The 14,919-nt window shown below is 39.3% G+C and overlaps 1 protein-coding gene across 8 annotated transcripts in view; it reads right to left on the bottom strand.

Moving 5' to 3' along the window:
- Positions 1-14,919, bottom strand: part of TULP4 (TUB like protein 4) — a 185,263-nt gene that overhangs the window by 127,658 nt on the left and 42,686 nt on the right. For all 8 annotated transcript variants that reach the window (XM_040597229.1, XM_040597234.1, XM_040597233.1 and 5 more), the window contains one exon: positions 9,785-12,075. In XM_040597229.1, the coding sequence (XP_040453163.1) occupies positions 9,785-10,036 (252 nt within the window). In that variant the 5' untranslated portion in view covers positions 10,037-12,075. The remainder of the gene's footprint in view (positions 1-9,784; positions 12,076-14,919) is intronic.

The following is a 14,919-nucleotide window of genomic DNA, read 5'->3' as shown; positions in this document are numbered from 1 at the left end:
CAGCCTTCAGTTGTGTCTTCTGCTGCTGGCCATTATCCTCTCTGGAAACTACGTCTGTGGAACTGGATGCTGCCTTCTGCTGCCTGTCAGTGTCCCCTGACACGTTTGCTCAGCTTCACAAAAGCCAATGTCATTTTCAGCTTGGACACCATTTCTGAGACTGGCTCTACTGCAGCTACGCCTGTCTCTTCTGCACAGAGGCACACGTACACACCTATCCCAGGCAGTGATGACCTGCTGCTGCAGGTTTCTTCACAGTTCTGGCTTGTCTTTTCTTGACAAAACAGTTACTTGCCATTTTCTCATTTTACACACAGATGAGCCAGCTCAGTAATTTGTGCACTGCTATCTTGTGATACAATTTCCACCAGGAGTCAGATCTTTCACTGTCTACATTTAGTTATTTTTTTTCTTGCTTTGTTTTAAGCAGGGTTGCGTATTTCTAAAGCTTAAAACAAGACTTATGCGCTGCAGCTTCTTCTACAACTTCTTTCCAAGGGGCATGACATCTAAACAGTTTCTTCTCCTCTTCAGTATAGCAACTATTTTCCTTCTCCAATTTTGCTCCTCTCGTGAAGTTACCCTCACATCCAACAGCTTTGACTTTCTTCTGCATTTTAATTACCTCTGCCTAAAATTCCTCATGAGGATTTTGACTATGCTCTCCAACTGCTTGACTACTTGGAATATCATCTGTACTTATGCTCAGAAAAAATGCTCTCTGCCTTCTCTAGCACATCAGTTTGTTCTCTCATTTTAGCCAAATTTTAATAGCTTCTCTCCACACTTTTGCATATTTAGCACTTCCTGCCTGCCTTCAAGAGTTGTGGTTTTGATGCTGTTCCACCAGTTTAGGTGCAAAAGATTTCACCTAGATCTACAAACAGATTTCACAGAATCACAGAATGGCTGGAGTTGCAAGGAACCTCTGGAAGGTTCAAGCTCCCTGCTTAAGCAGGGACACAGGGTTGATGGCCCAGGACTATGTTCAGCTTTTGAGTATTTCCAAGGATTGAGACTCCACAACCTCTCTGGGCAACCTGAGCCAGTTGCCCTCACACTGAAAAACTGTTTCCTGATGTTTACAGGGAACCTCCTGTGGATTAGTTTGTGGTCACTGCCTCTGTCACTGGGCACTACTGTCAAAAGCCTGGCTCCATCTTCTTTGCACCCTCCCCTCAGAGGTAGTTCTACACATTAGTAAGATCCTCCCAAGCCCTCTCTTCAGGCTGCACAGTCCCAGCTGTCTCAGCCTTTCCTCATGTGTGAGATGTTCCAGTCCCTTCACCATCCTTGTGGCCCTTTGCTGAACTTTCTCCAGTATGTCCATGTCTCTCGTGGACTGGAGAACACCCCAGAAGTGGACACAGTCCTGCAGGTGTGTCCTCGCCAGTGCTGTGCAGAGGGGAAGGATCACCTCCCTCAACCTGCTGGCAATACTTCTAATGCAGCTGAGGACACCATTTGCCTTCTTTGCCACAAGGGTACATTGCTCACTCCTGTTCAACTTGGCACCCACCAGGACCCTCCAGGTCCTTTACTGCAAAGGTGCTTTCCAGCTGGGTGGCCCTCAGCATATACTGGTGCATGGCGTTCTTCCTTCCCAGGTGCAGTACTTGGCACTTCTCGTTGAACTATCATGAGGTTCCTGTCAGCCCATTTCTCCAGTCTGTCAAGGTCCCTCTGGATGGTAGCACAACCATCAGCCACTGGTGTGCTGATCACTGGTGTATCAGCTGCTTGTCTCAGCTTGGTGTCATCTGCACATTTTCTGAGAGTGAACTCTGCCACATCACCCAGATCATTAATGGAGATGTCAAACAGGACTGGACCCAGGACTGATCCCTGGGATATACCACACTCACTGGCCTCCAAATAAGAGTTTGTGCCACCGATCACCACCCTCTGGGCCCAGCCATTCAGCCATGTTTCAATTCACTGTTACCATCTCCTTACCCAGCCTGCACATCAACAGCTTCTCTGTGAGAACCTTATGGGGGACAGTGCTGTCTGTTGTCTGCAGAAAACAGCTACCAAAATTGCCAAATCGGGACCCACCAAGGCACATCTTCGACCAAGCTGAGAACCCTGCTGTTAATCAGGGCAAGGGGTGTGAACTCCTTCCTGCCAGTGTCCCTTTTGAATAGCAAAAGAAATCTACTGTACTTTGCAGTTTCATTTCATTCTGACCATGCTAAACAAAGCTGTATTTTCTTCATTAGTAAAGTCATCTATGTGCATTTAATTTCCTTAAAATGCAAAAAAATTAAGCAATGTATAAAGATACTATTTTTCATTATACTAATCTGTGAAATAATTCCAGAACTGGAACATCACAATTCTATTTTGGAAACCTAAAACATGCACTTTTTGAAAATTCACAAACATTTCCCCAATTCAACTTCATTTTTATTATTTCCTGTAACATTTTCATTACACATGTGGATTACTTCTCTTTAAAGAAGTTTCTAATGCAAAGAGAATACTGAGCACTCCCTCAGAAGTTCACACATGTTCATAAAGATTGCTATCAGAGCAGAGATGCTGGTTGCCCAAGGACAAGCGCCTATAAAATTTCTTTTGTCTGTCCTACTACATTCCAGCTATACTTGACAAGCAATTACTTGGTGCTCTATGTTCAATTATATTGTGAAATGTTTATGGTTTGTAATGGGTATCTTATCTGTTCAGACTATCTGTAATTTGATTAATTCCTCTGGGAACCGTTTAAACCAAGTCAGTGTCCTTAATTATTATTATGGTTCAGAAATGCTATCATAAAACCCAATTTCTCCACCACTCAGATGCTCAGTATTTATGTATGCGTATGCAAGGCCTTCAGAATTACATATTGAGTTGTGACCTTCCTTATTCAGAAGGTGCTCATATTCCAAGCTTAGGTATTAACTGTCAGTAGTAATCCAACCTATTCACTACATCTATAGGTCTTCATTATTAAACTTCTGTTAAAGAAAATGCATTTATCTTCCCTGAACACCCAAATTATCATGCTGAACAATTGCTCCAATCCAGAGCAAAAGAGCATCTTCACCTTAGTTCAAAAGGCAAGAAACATCCCTTGGGTGCATCATCATCTTGAAATATGCACATTGTTATCTTTCAACAATTTAACATGAATAGAAGCTTAGGGTTCACTTCTGATAAAGGTGAACTTGATTTCACTTCAAAATTTTTTGAGTAGAATTATCTAATAAAACTGTAGCCATGTGTTACAGCACGGTAAAATGTAAATCCATATTGATGACCTGCTCACAAATATAATTAGTTTTGTTTAAAAGATTGTAATACTGTTCTCATGTCATATACCCCTTTTTTACCCAGCCTTGAGGGATGATTTTCTAGATGCTTATTAAAACAAACCAGAAAAAGTGTAATTTAAAATCTTCCTGAGCAGATGACCTATCCTTTGCAGGAAACACTCTGCGCATGACCTACAAAAGCAACTTTCAAGAAGCCCATCAATGCAGCATTACCAGCTCTCATTACTCATCACAGTAGCAGTATTGGATGGCTTGTCTCAAAGCCACATAGCTCTGTAAGAACAAATATAATCCTGTACCTCAGCAAGAGGAGAGTGCATTGAGCAGCCAAACCCCCCAGACTTGGAGAGCTCACACAGAGGCTGGGATTCTGAGGCAACTGAAAAAGATGGACAGACAGACAGGCAAATATTTGTAGAAGTAGAAGCTGGGTGTGGCTGGAAAACATAATACCTCAAAGAAAAGATAAAAGACACATTGAAAGTGGGTCAACATTGAAAGTGGGTCACGCTTCTTAAAGGAATACAAAGTATACAGAAGGTTTATGGGTACAGTTTAGTACCTTGGGGTTTTGCAAACTGCTGTAGGGCAGAGAAATGGGAAGCAGCAGGACTATTTGTCACTTAAGTGACAAGGATCAGTCCCTTCCAACTTCCAGCTCCATTTATATCCTTCCCTAATTCTCTTAAGAGAAGGCTATGAAAGACAATTCTTGCATGGCACAGAGCATGTTTAAGCTTCACCAAAAGTTTAAAAGATTGGTGATAAAAAGACCAAAAAAGAGGTATTAAATGTATTTTGGTTCCTTTAATACTTGCTTTAAGAAAACTAAAGCACTTGAGCACCCAGACCAAATGCAGAGCAGACAGTTCTAGAAGGTTTAATAAAGAGCCTCCCTGAAATCCCAATGTGTTTGTCCTTTCTGAAAACAAGTAGCCAGAAAAGCCTGACAGTAACAGCCACAATACAAATTTAACAGATCCAGCCCGGGCAGGCACAGAACCTATTCTCCTACAAGTCACTTCCCACAGAAGCACTAATCCTGCCTGTCTTTGCAGCACTGTTTTTCTGCAGCCGTAACAGTTTAAGGACAGAGGAAGGGCATGGTGTGTAGACACATTTAGCATTGCTATCAGCTAGCAGGGTTGTAAAAACTAGGCAAGCTTTCAGAAACACAAGTCCTTCTTCAGAACCTTGTATGCCCAAAAGCTTGTTTGTCTTTTCCAATTACACAAGCTTGCTTTAACAAAAAGACAGTATTTCTGCCAACAAACGTTGCCCTGTCTTCTCTGTGCAGTGACAGAAAAACAGGAGAGATGATCTGCAGTACCACTGCAGTTTACATCAGTGTATATCTTGTACCTCTGAGGTTTCTATAGCTATGGTATCGCTCTACCTCTTCAAGATTTCTTCAGTGTTCACCAGTAACAACTGTTCCAGCCACGTCTGAAGGCAACATTTGACACAAGGTACCCATGCTGTCAAGACTCATGTGCTGACTTGTTTTTTCTGTCTATGAATCATAATGACAATCACATTTAAGGTTCAAATCCCAGTTACAATTAAACCAACAAAGTTTAAAAAAACAAAAAGTTTTTCTGTATTTTTTCTATATTCTTACCAGTGACACTAAAAATCAAGAAACACTACTGAAAATGTTTATTTGTTTGGGTTTTAAAATTTATTTTCTATACAAGCAATAAACTTCTGGAAAGAATCTGCTATGCCAGAATTGCTCAGAGTTTTTCATATAGAAGACCAAAAAAGGTGAACAGAATAAAGAAAAGCTTTCTTTTTAAAACAGGAAAAATGATTTGTGACCTTCTTGTACTCTGAAACAAAACAAACCCAAGAACTGTGCAGACTTCCATAACTAATGTAGCATGAAAAGCAACATTTATTGAATATTTTTAAAGGATAGCATTCCTTTGAAAAGCTGTAACTAAAAATAAATCATTTGACAGTCCAGCCGGGATGTGTTTATGTCCTTATCTACTTCTAAATCCTGTGCTAAACAACACAGGGTGTTTTTTGCAGCTGTAGTCATACACTTAGGACACTCAAATAATGGTCAAATGTAAATAAGTGAGTAATTTATATTTACAGTAAAAAAGGTTATATATACACAACAATGTATTCAGCGTGTTACCTAATTCACTGCATTTGAATTTGCATATTCTTGTGTTACGTTTTAATGCTTCAGTCCAGCAATTAGCACACTGAATCTGATTGAATATATCAAAGACATCTTTTTAGTTACCGCAGTGAAAACAAAATATACACCTGCAAAACACATTTTAACACTAATAATCTGAGAAATATTAAGTGCCACAGAAACTGTTACCTTCTTAATACACTAGACACAACAGAACCCATTAAAAGAAATACCTACAGCAGCACCATCCAACCAGTTTGATTCGCAGACTTCCTGTAAATCTTTGACTGGAAGGGAAGTTCCCTGTAAGGCTAATTGAAGCCCACTGAGGATAAGTTTGGGCTTTTTTTCTAATTATCTTTCACAGATCCCCTTGAAATGTCTCCCCAGAAACCTTAGGCTGGACCAGAAGCTGAAAGCCAGTGTCTCCATGGTATTATAAAAAATATATTCAGCCTGGCATGCTTCAGAGCCTATACTCACACTGGGTAAAACCCTGACCTTGTTGAAGTGACCAGATATTTTTAATTTAATCCTTAATTTATCACAGAAATAATAAGAGTCATAAAAGGAATGTGCTCAATTACTTTTCTAACACTGTTTCCCAGTGCAGCCAAGGAAAGTCAAGTTAGGTCAAAATCAAAGACTTCTAAATTTCACTCTAATTTCTGCACAACACTGCATCTACACACTCAGAGGAGGGGAAGGTATTTTAGGCCGCTGCACCTCTGCTGTACCCCTGGCTGCTAATTCCCACACTGTGGTACAATGGCCCATCTTCCTGCCAGACTTAAGAAAGAAACCAAGCGAACACCAGCCTCCCACACCAAGGGAGATGCTGCAAAGCCAAAATGAACCACATGCCTCTGCAGTCATGCACATCTGCTCCATCCACTGCTTACCCTCACAGAGACACCCCCAGCCCATGGTCACAGATGCAACATGTTCCTATGACATGTGAAACATGCTGTAGCTGCACAGCTGCTGCGTAACACACATTTCCTCTTCCCCTTCAAAGTTGCTGCTGGCTTTGATATGTGACTATTTAAATTTTCATTTTTAGAATGCTGAGACTTACATAAATGAGATTCAGGACTGTAAATACAATGCCAAAGTTAAAAAAAAAATATCACAAAACCAGTATTTTCACATCTTGCCACAGAATAAATGGAATATGCTTATTTTAATCCCTCTGGTTCTCCTTAGAAACTATAAAAAACACAAGGTTTTTAATTAAAATAATATGGCAGCCAATTCTTAGCTGCAAACTCTAAAAACCAACCTTGAAGCAGTTGTAAAAACACAAGCATGGCTTACACTACAAAGCATTTCATTCTCAATTATTGTTCAATGCGATGAATCATGCAAGTCCACCACTGCAACATGTGTGTCAGTAATTCAGTCCTGGGGATTCTTCATTCTTATTTCTTCTGATATGCTACAGGTATGCTATTAAGAGTCAAAAAAGTAACTGTGCACCAAAAGACCGTTTCAGTGAATCTCTTCAGCAATCCTAAAAACATCACAAAAATACATCACTAGCATCCACCTTCACAACTCACTTAAAAATAGTCTCACGTTCTTGCCAAAAGCACAGCACTGCCGCATTACCTCTTCCAGATTTTCACCCTAAAACTGAAATACAATATACAGCTCTGCCCACTGCATATTGCTAATTATACCCCAAATGGAAAGCATCTAGCTTCTGTATTTTCACTCTTCTGCTCTGTTCATTACAGCATTTCACACTTCATAACTGAATGCATACTAATATTAAAGCAGCAATGTATGTTAGAAAAGCAATAAACTTGACTTGTCACCCTAGCTTTACTCCCAAGAAAAACACACAAAGGTATAAATCACCATTTCTGGGAACAAGACAATAAAACATGCTCCTAGAAGTGGTCAGTGAAACACACAGGCTCTTAAAGTTTTGAGTCAATCACATCCCTTTGGGCACATTCTGTACAATAAATGTAGCTTTGATCAGACACATATACCAGGATACACTTGCAAAATTAGCATTTTCCATTGTGTAACCTGGTATATAGAAGACACATGGTTGTTGGCTTGCTTTTTAACATAAGAATGGGAAAACAAAACATTTACTACTTCTTATGCAAATATTAGCAATAAGTGGTGGTGTTCCGCATTTTCTTTCTTTTAAAGAATCTTTCAAAAGGAAGCTTTAGAAGGAAACGTGTTTTCTAAAGAAAAAAATAATCTTGTTGTCTATATTGAACTATACACCTTTCACAACTAACAAATCCTGTATTACAGTTTCATTCCTACCAAAATCAGTAGGATTCTCCTACAAAAGGATTCAGTAAGCCTGGTGAAGCACGTTGTATAACATAGCATCTTGTAAGCATGAACTTTTATCTGCACGGATGCTCAAAAAAAAATGCCAGCAGGAAAATCTGATAGCAGCCACAGACTCATGACAGAAAGGTAATTGTGCCACTTTTCTTCCTGCAGTACAACCCCACCATACCAGTTTTGTAGTAGCATGTAGAGAAATTATTTGACAGTCTCTACTCTGGTCATTCATACAATTCCTGCTGTCAGGAAGATTATTTACAGAAACACAACCCTTTATTAATGACAAGCTTGACTCAGCACATTTTAAGCACCCAAATTAAAAAAAAAAATCATACAGAACATTTTCCTTTCATTTGCTAAGTTTCTCTCGTGCCAATCACTGTTAGGTGGAAGGATGTGCCAACACCACAGCTCAATCCACACAGCAAGGATGAGGTGACCAAGAAAGAAAATCTAATGGCCAACCGAGTAAACAAAGCAAAACCCGCCAAAACCAATGGGCAGTATTCACATCAGCATCTTCTCCACTTAACTGCCACATTCTTAAACCTAGTCTTGTATTTCCACGTCCTGCAACAAGACTTCACATTGCCATAAACAGCACTTCCTCCATTGTTTCCAAGACACATACTATGCAAAAAGATATAAATAGGTGCCCAGGTTCACAGAAAAGTTAGAGAAGAAAATATGGAGAAATGAAAAGCAATCATTGTATCACACACTTCAAACACAAAATGCAATTTGCAATTGAAAATTATAGTGACAGCTAGAGAGGGTTCAAAACAAAATGCTGGACTCAAAACATCATTCTTCCCTTTGGGAAAGGGTGGCTGTTCTTTTCTGAATGAACCTGACAGAAATATATGTATGCGAATCTGTCTCTCATCTATAAATATAAAAGTCTATATACTTTAGAATACACCCATGCACCTGCATATAGACAAAGCGTGTGGAAGCAATTATTTAAGACTAAATATTTATGCCCTGCTTCTTCTTTTTTCCCTTAAAAAGAGCATTGTTATTAATGTTACACAGGAACCAATCTACCCACCTCTATATCCTTGGTGCCGCTTATGCCACAAGGGCAACATTTATTACAATCCAACCAGTAAACCGCACAAAGAAGAAAAACCACATTGTATCTTTGGTTTTAATTTCAGTACATACAATGTCATTCCACCCATTAACCTAAAAGCAAAGCTTTGATTTGGACAGATTCTCTTCAAAGAGCACATCCAAACAAAGCCTAACCAAAAAGCAGAAACAAAATCCTCACACTTGTCCAAGACACCCTGTGTGCTACTGGGCATCATCTGCACTTTCCATGAAGCATTATGCAGAGAAAGAAATACATGCCAGGAAGATGATAAAGCACAGCTGAAATAGCAGCTTTTAGCAACAGAATTATCTCTTTCAAAAAAAATGAATGGAAAAGTTTTTGCATCACTGTAGTCACGACATTGCCTTGCACTCTGAAGTTACAGCATTTTACTGCAGGGCATCTTAACATTTTTCTGACAAGTCCCAATTGCCTGTTCTTCTAACAAAACTGAAAGTTTTTCTAGAGATGACAACTATGCCCTCCCACAGGCCATTCCAGTTTGCAGCTTCTGAAAAAGTGGCAGACTTCAAATGAGCTCCTCTCCCACTCCCCTGCCTTTTCATTAGTCTTCCAAGGCAGATGTTAATCCTGTGTAAAAGTGGTCAACAATCACAACTCTTAACTCCCTTAGCATGCATTTATTGAATTTGCCTGAAAACTGGAAGGGCATGAAGAATGAAGGAGAAAATAGGGCAAACAAAAAACAGATCCATTTCCAGTGCACCTCCCCACCATCAGCCTCCACACTTTTAATTTACTAGAAAGACTCCAACAGTTCCCAATCACATTTGGGTTAGTCTTGAGCCTCCTTCATACCACCCTGTCAAATTTCAAGCAGAAATATTAAAAAAAAAAAACAAACCACAACAAAAACCAAACAGACTGCTATTGTTTCCTTTAAAGTGTAACACATGTTTTGCTTACCTCACTGTTGTGGCCCCTCAAATTGAAGTTGATTCTCTGAGGGGTGTTCCGGTCCCTCCTGCAATGGCTGGAAGTAAAAGTGACGCCTACAACTCCTCTGCCATTGCCTGTTGCCAACCAGCCTTCCTCATAGTACCGCCTCCTGCATACCGGTTTCTCCTTCTCACTTTTGGGGACTCTCCCTTTCCAGGAGAGGCAGAGGATGTTGGAATCGCTGCAAAGAACAGGCCCATGTTCCACTGCTGCATACATGCTTTTTAAATATTTTATTTTTTGACATAAGAAAGTAATATGTCTAGTGCACAAAATTTAAATCAATTTTTTTTTTTTTAATTGATAAGACTGACCTGGGATAGATCATTGAAAGGGAGGAGGATGGGGTCAGTGTTTATAAATATCCACCAAATGCATAGTGAAAAATTCCTCTATAAAAGATGATGGCAGTTGGCTAAGAAAAAGTAACACTTAAAAAAAAATTCAGGTTCATTTTTGTTTTTGAGTCTGTAGAGTGAGGGTGCACTTATCCTTTGGAGAAACAGCTACTTCGTAAGAGGCGCTCAAGAAATGGTTAAGTCATCTTTTTGCTCAACTTGATATAATCTTTATACAGCCTGAGATTCCAGTTTAGCGTAATGCAATTCCAGAGACAAAGAGTTGCAAATGTGTAGGTTTCAAGTAACTTAAGGCTTTTAAGATTTCCTCCAGTCAGATTTTCTTCAAAAGTTCAGTTGCAGAAATTTAAACACACGTACATACATATATATGTACATATATGACATTCATCTTTTCCAAGCTGCCCTCTGGCATATCTTTTCCATTTGATGTATTTCTGCTGCTAAAGCTGAAAGAGATTGCATAAAGGGAAAAAAAGGCACACAAACCGTGCGAAACAACAGACCCAAACTTGTGCAGGCACTGGTGTGCCAGGCCAGTTGGGAAATCCCTCTTGGTACTGAACTGCTCGTTGGACTCACAAGTTTTTGCAATCCAAAGCCAATCCAATTTTCATTGCAGCACTTTTTTTCCACCAGAGACCCAACACAGCCTGAACTGTTTATCACGCTATCTTGCCTGCTTTCCCACTTTTTGCTGCCACACACGAATGAAAAAGAAACCCCCTCTTCATTTATAGCAGAATCAAAAATGCTCTAAAGCTTTTAGCTTTCAAAGCAGATAAGTTTGCCTCAGGTGAACCATGAAGTTCTCTCTCCTCTGAAACAGGCTAAAATGTCAAGCTGTTTTTCCTTTACTTTTCCCTTTTTTCTGCTACAAGGAATCACAGACTTTTCATCCTACTGTAAAAAACAAATGCCAGAATTAAAGCACATCAAGTAAGCACTCTTTCAAAATCTTCTAAAATTCAAGGAAGGAAGAAATATAATCATCTAAAAAAGAAAGAGAAGCAGCATTAAAAATCTGACTTCCTGGGTTCGCTATTTCTCTAGGTATTTTCCTTGCTTGTTTGATTGGATCTTTCCTTCTTGATGCTTGTCTACAGCACAGATTCATAGTTCCAGACACAACATTTGCAGCTGTACAAGAAGGAAACATATGAAGTATTCCAATTGTTTTATTTGAATAACATTTATGAGCTCAATTAATTCGTATTTATACCACACTAAGTGAAAAGAGGAAAAAGGAGAGGGAGAAAGAATATGCAAGTTTGATGACCTGGTTAACTCAAGAAGGACAACGAGGTTTGCTCAGTTCAATGCCCAGACTTGTCCCATAGTTCCTCAACTTATTCACTTCCAGTCATCATTACTCAACATATGGTCACAATTAGTCCATTCACAATCTATGGAGCCCAAAGTAAAACGTGCCAATGACCATACATTATTCCTCTGCAATAACACAATCAGTTTCCTCTACCCTCCGTGTTCTTCTGTTTCCCTCACAGCTACTGACTGAGATTGTGGAGGTATTTGCCAGGCTTTTTCTCTGCAGAGGGTGTTTTTTCTTCCTCTTCTTGCTAACTTTTTTCACCCGTGAAGACCATGTGGAAAGTTGAACATTACTGGCAGGTGTCTTTCCATGGGGTACTGATTCTTTCGCTGTAAAGGTGCTCCATCTGGTCCTCAAATTAATTTTCATCAATTGCAAAACTCTTAGGAATATGCAAGAGTAAGTCTACGTGATGACAAAAACATGCGTGTTTTCATGTACACGGAGTGCACACACCAGCTCACTCAATCTGGTACTCAGAGCTGCATCTGCCTTTTCAGTTTAGCTGTGGTAATCTTGTAAGACGCCCGTCATTCAAAGCTTGAAATCCCTGGATTCTTCCAACTCTGCAACACAAAGCACATACACACACACAAAAAGAAAAAAAAAAGTGAATAAACTAAGCCAGAAGGCAACTTGAAGATACAAGGAATATTGTTAACAGTAATCAAAGCATTATGATTAAGGATTTTACATTGAACTTCTATAAAATATCTATATTAAGTATGCAATACTCAGACACACACATACGTATCTGATACACAAATACAAACTATAAAATCTTTTTCACTTCCCAGGCTCCCAAAACTCTTCACAGTTGACATGTGTAACTAATGAAATGTATCCAGGAAGATACATTAGGGGGGAAAACTACAGAATTTTCTTTTGGCCACAGTCACTGGAGCAAACTCTTAAACAAAGATTCTACAACTCTTAGTGACAGCAGGGAAGGGTCTCAGTGACAGAGCTGACACAAGAGTTAGAACCAGAGGCGCACAAACAGAATCACAGAATGGCTGAGGTTGGAAGGGACCTCTGAACGTTCCCTGGTCCAACCACCCCGCTCAAGCAGGGTCACCTACAGCCAGTTGTCCAGGACTGTATCCAGGCAGCTTTTGCGTATCTCCAAGAATGGAGACTCCACCATCTCTCTGCAACCTGTGCCAAGGCTTGGTCATCCTCACAGTGAAAAAGTGTTTCCTGATGTTCAGGGGAAACCACCTGTGTTTCAGTTTGTGCCTGTTGCCTCTGGTCCTGTCACTAGACACTACTGTAAAGAGCCTGCCCCGCTCATCTTCATTCCTTCCCATCAAGTATTTATACATGTCAGAAAGATCTCCCTGAGCCTTTTCTTCTCCAGGCTGAACAGCCCCAGCTCTCTCAGACTCTCCTCCTATGAAAGATGCTCCAAACATGAAAGTACAGTACTAAACTTACCAGTCTCAAAGGAGACTGAAAAGATTCCTCCAGGGTTTAAATTACTGGTTTAAAGAGATCTAAGGTACTCCAAAATTAAAGCTTAGAAGTCTGAATCAATACAGATGAATTTTAAAGACTACTCAAAATCTCCATTTGAAAAAGGGAGAAAAAATTCCCCAAAGTCAGTTATATACAGAAGAGCATAAACAGAGTAGAAGAGAGACCAAGCAAAAGGCTGTCCAGGATATTCCAGAAGTTGTATCTGAAGTGCACACACATATGCACAGTTATTGCAGCTATACAGTTACTGCTAAAAAGAACTCATTTAAATTAAGAATTGGATTCATTACATTCATCACAGCTGAAAAATGGTGTTGTCTTATATTACATATGGCACTGTACTAACCTCACATTTTGAGTAATTAACCACTTTTTTCAGTCTAGCATAGATGCAACCAATAAGATTTTTTTAAAAAGAGTAAAACTATAAGAAAACAAATTTATGGATATAAAGGCAAAGTCATAAAGTAATTTACAAAACTGTTTGACTAGAACACTTATCAAGAACACTGCCCATGAGGTTTGGTGAGTCACTACCAGAAATTTTCAGCATTACAACTAACTAAAGATTTAAAAATAATGGCTGCTACCAATTTTTTTCATCATAGGATGTGAGAAATGTCACCTAGACTTTCCAGATTTATGGTGCTTCTCAATTACAGTCCAAAGAAAGTTCATATAAAGGAAAATTTAGAAAAACTTTCAGAACACAATGGTTTGAAGAAGAATTTCTGTGCTTATCCCATAAGCAAACTCGATCCTGTCAAGTTTTGGTTTTTTTCCATACCCACTGGGGTCTTCCTAACGAACACCTGCATTCAAGAGTTGGCATTTTATATTAGCGGCATGTGTATTATGATGAAAGCCTTTACTCATCCTACAGAGAAACAAAAAAACCTGGTGTACTGAGAAAACTGAAAACCTCCGAAACATCAGTCAGAGCAGCATGAGGTAAGCGCTGAAGAGAATTGTTTGAACTGTGCAAGTACCATGACTTTCTAAGTGGATTTTAAAACACAGACAACTACAGAATCAGTGGCTTTGCACAAAATCTGTTTGCAATTTCTGTCGTTAATTTTACATGCAGTGAATAAAAAGTTTGAGAAAAGGACTCTTCTGTAACTTGGCCAACAACCTTCTCTCACTTAAGTCCCATTTACCATCACCGTCAAGATTAGACAAACCAAAGGCCTTTCCTCTTAAAAATGTCCTAATTACATTAGGAATGCTGGACAGGGTGAGACAAAAATCTATAATAACCACAAAAGGAATAAAGCCAGTCATTATTCAAACAACTCTCTCTCAATACAATATACCCTACAAGAACATTTTACCTTTAAATCACTGAGGGTCAACATTCCCTTTATGTTGTACTTTGATTCAGTAGACAAGATAAAAAAATACTTTTAAGACTGTAGTGTCAAGCACTGAAAAGATAGGCTGAATTAAGATTACATATATTATATATTAAGATTTAATTCCTTCCATTCGCCTTCCCTTCATTTCCACCCACTCGGTATTTCCTAAGAAATAACCTAATCAAAAGACTCGGATGCTAGTCTTCCCTCAAGAAAATCAGTAACTAATTTAGACACTTTCCCTTCTTCTGCTATTACAGCAGTCCCCCAAGTCTGCTCTTTTTCACATGTTTAAACCAAATTTTTTGCCTTTTTCCCCACCAGAAAACACCAGGGTAATGGCTACTACCTGTATTGTAAAGCATGTATATGAGCCTAGGATGAAAAGCATTATAGAAGAGCTAGGTGTTACTTGCATGATCTTATCACTAGTCTGAATTCCATTTGTGCTCCCCACATAAAGAGGACTTGGCCTTCCAGATGAAACTCATCCAAACTAAATTTCTACAATCAAACTTTATGCACCTTCTCTTTCAGAGCAGGGCAAGGGCTAATCATAGAAGTACAATGGGT

This window comes from Falco naumanni, chromosome 6 (assembly GCF_017639655.2).
Source record: "Falco naumanni isolate bFalNau1 chromosome 6, bFalNau1.pat, whole genome shotgun sequence".
NCBI lineage: Eukaryota > Metazoa > Chordata > Aves > Falconiformes > Falconidae > Falco > Falco naumanni.
This window is presented reverse-complemented; position numbering and strand designations above follow the sequence as displayed.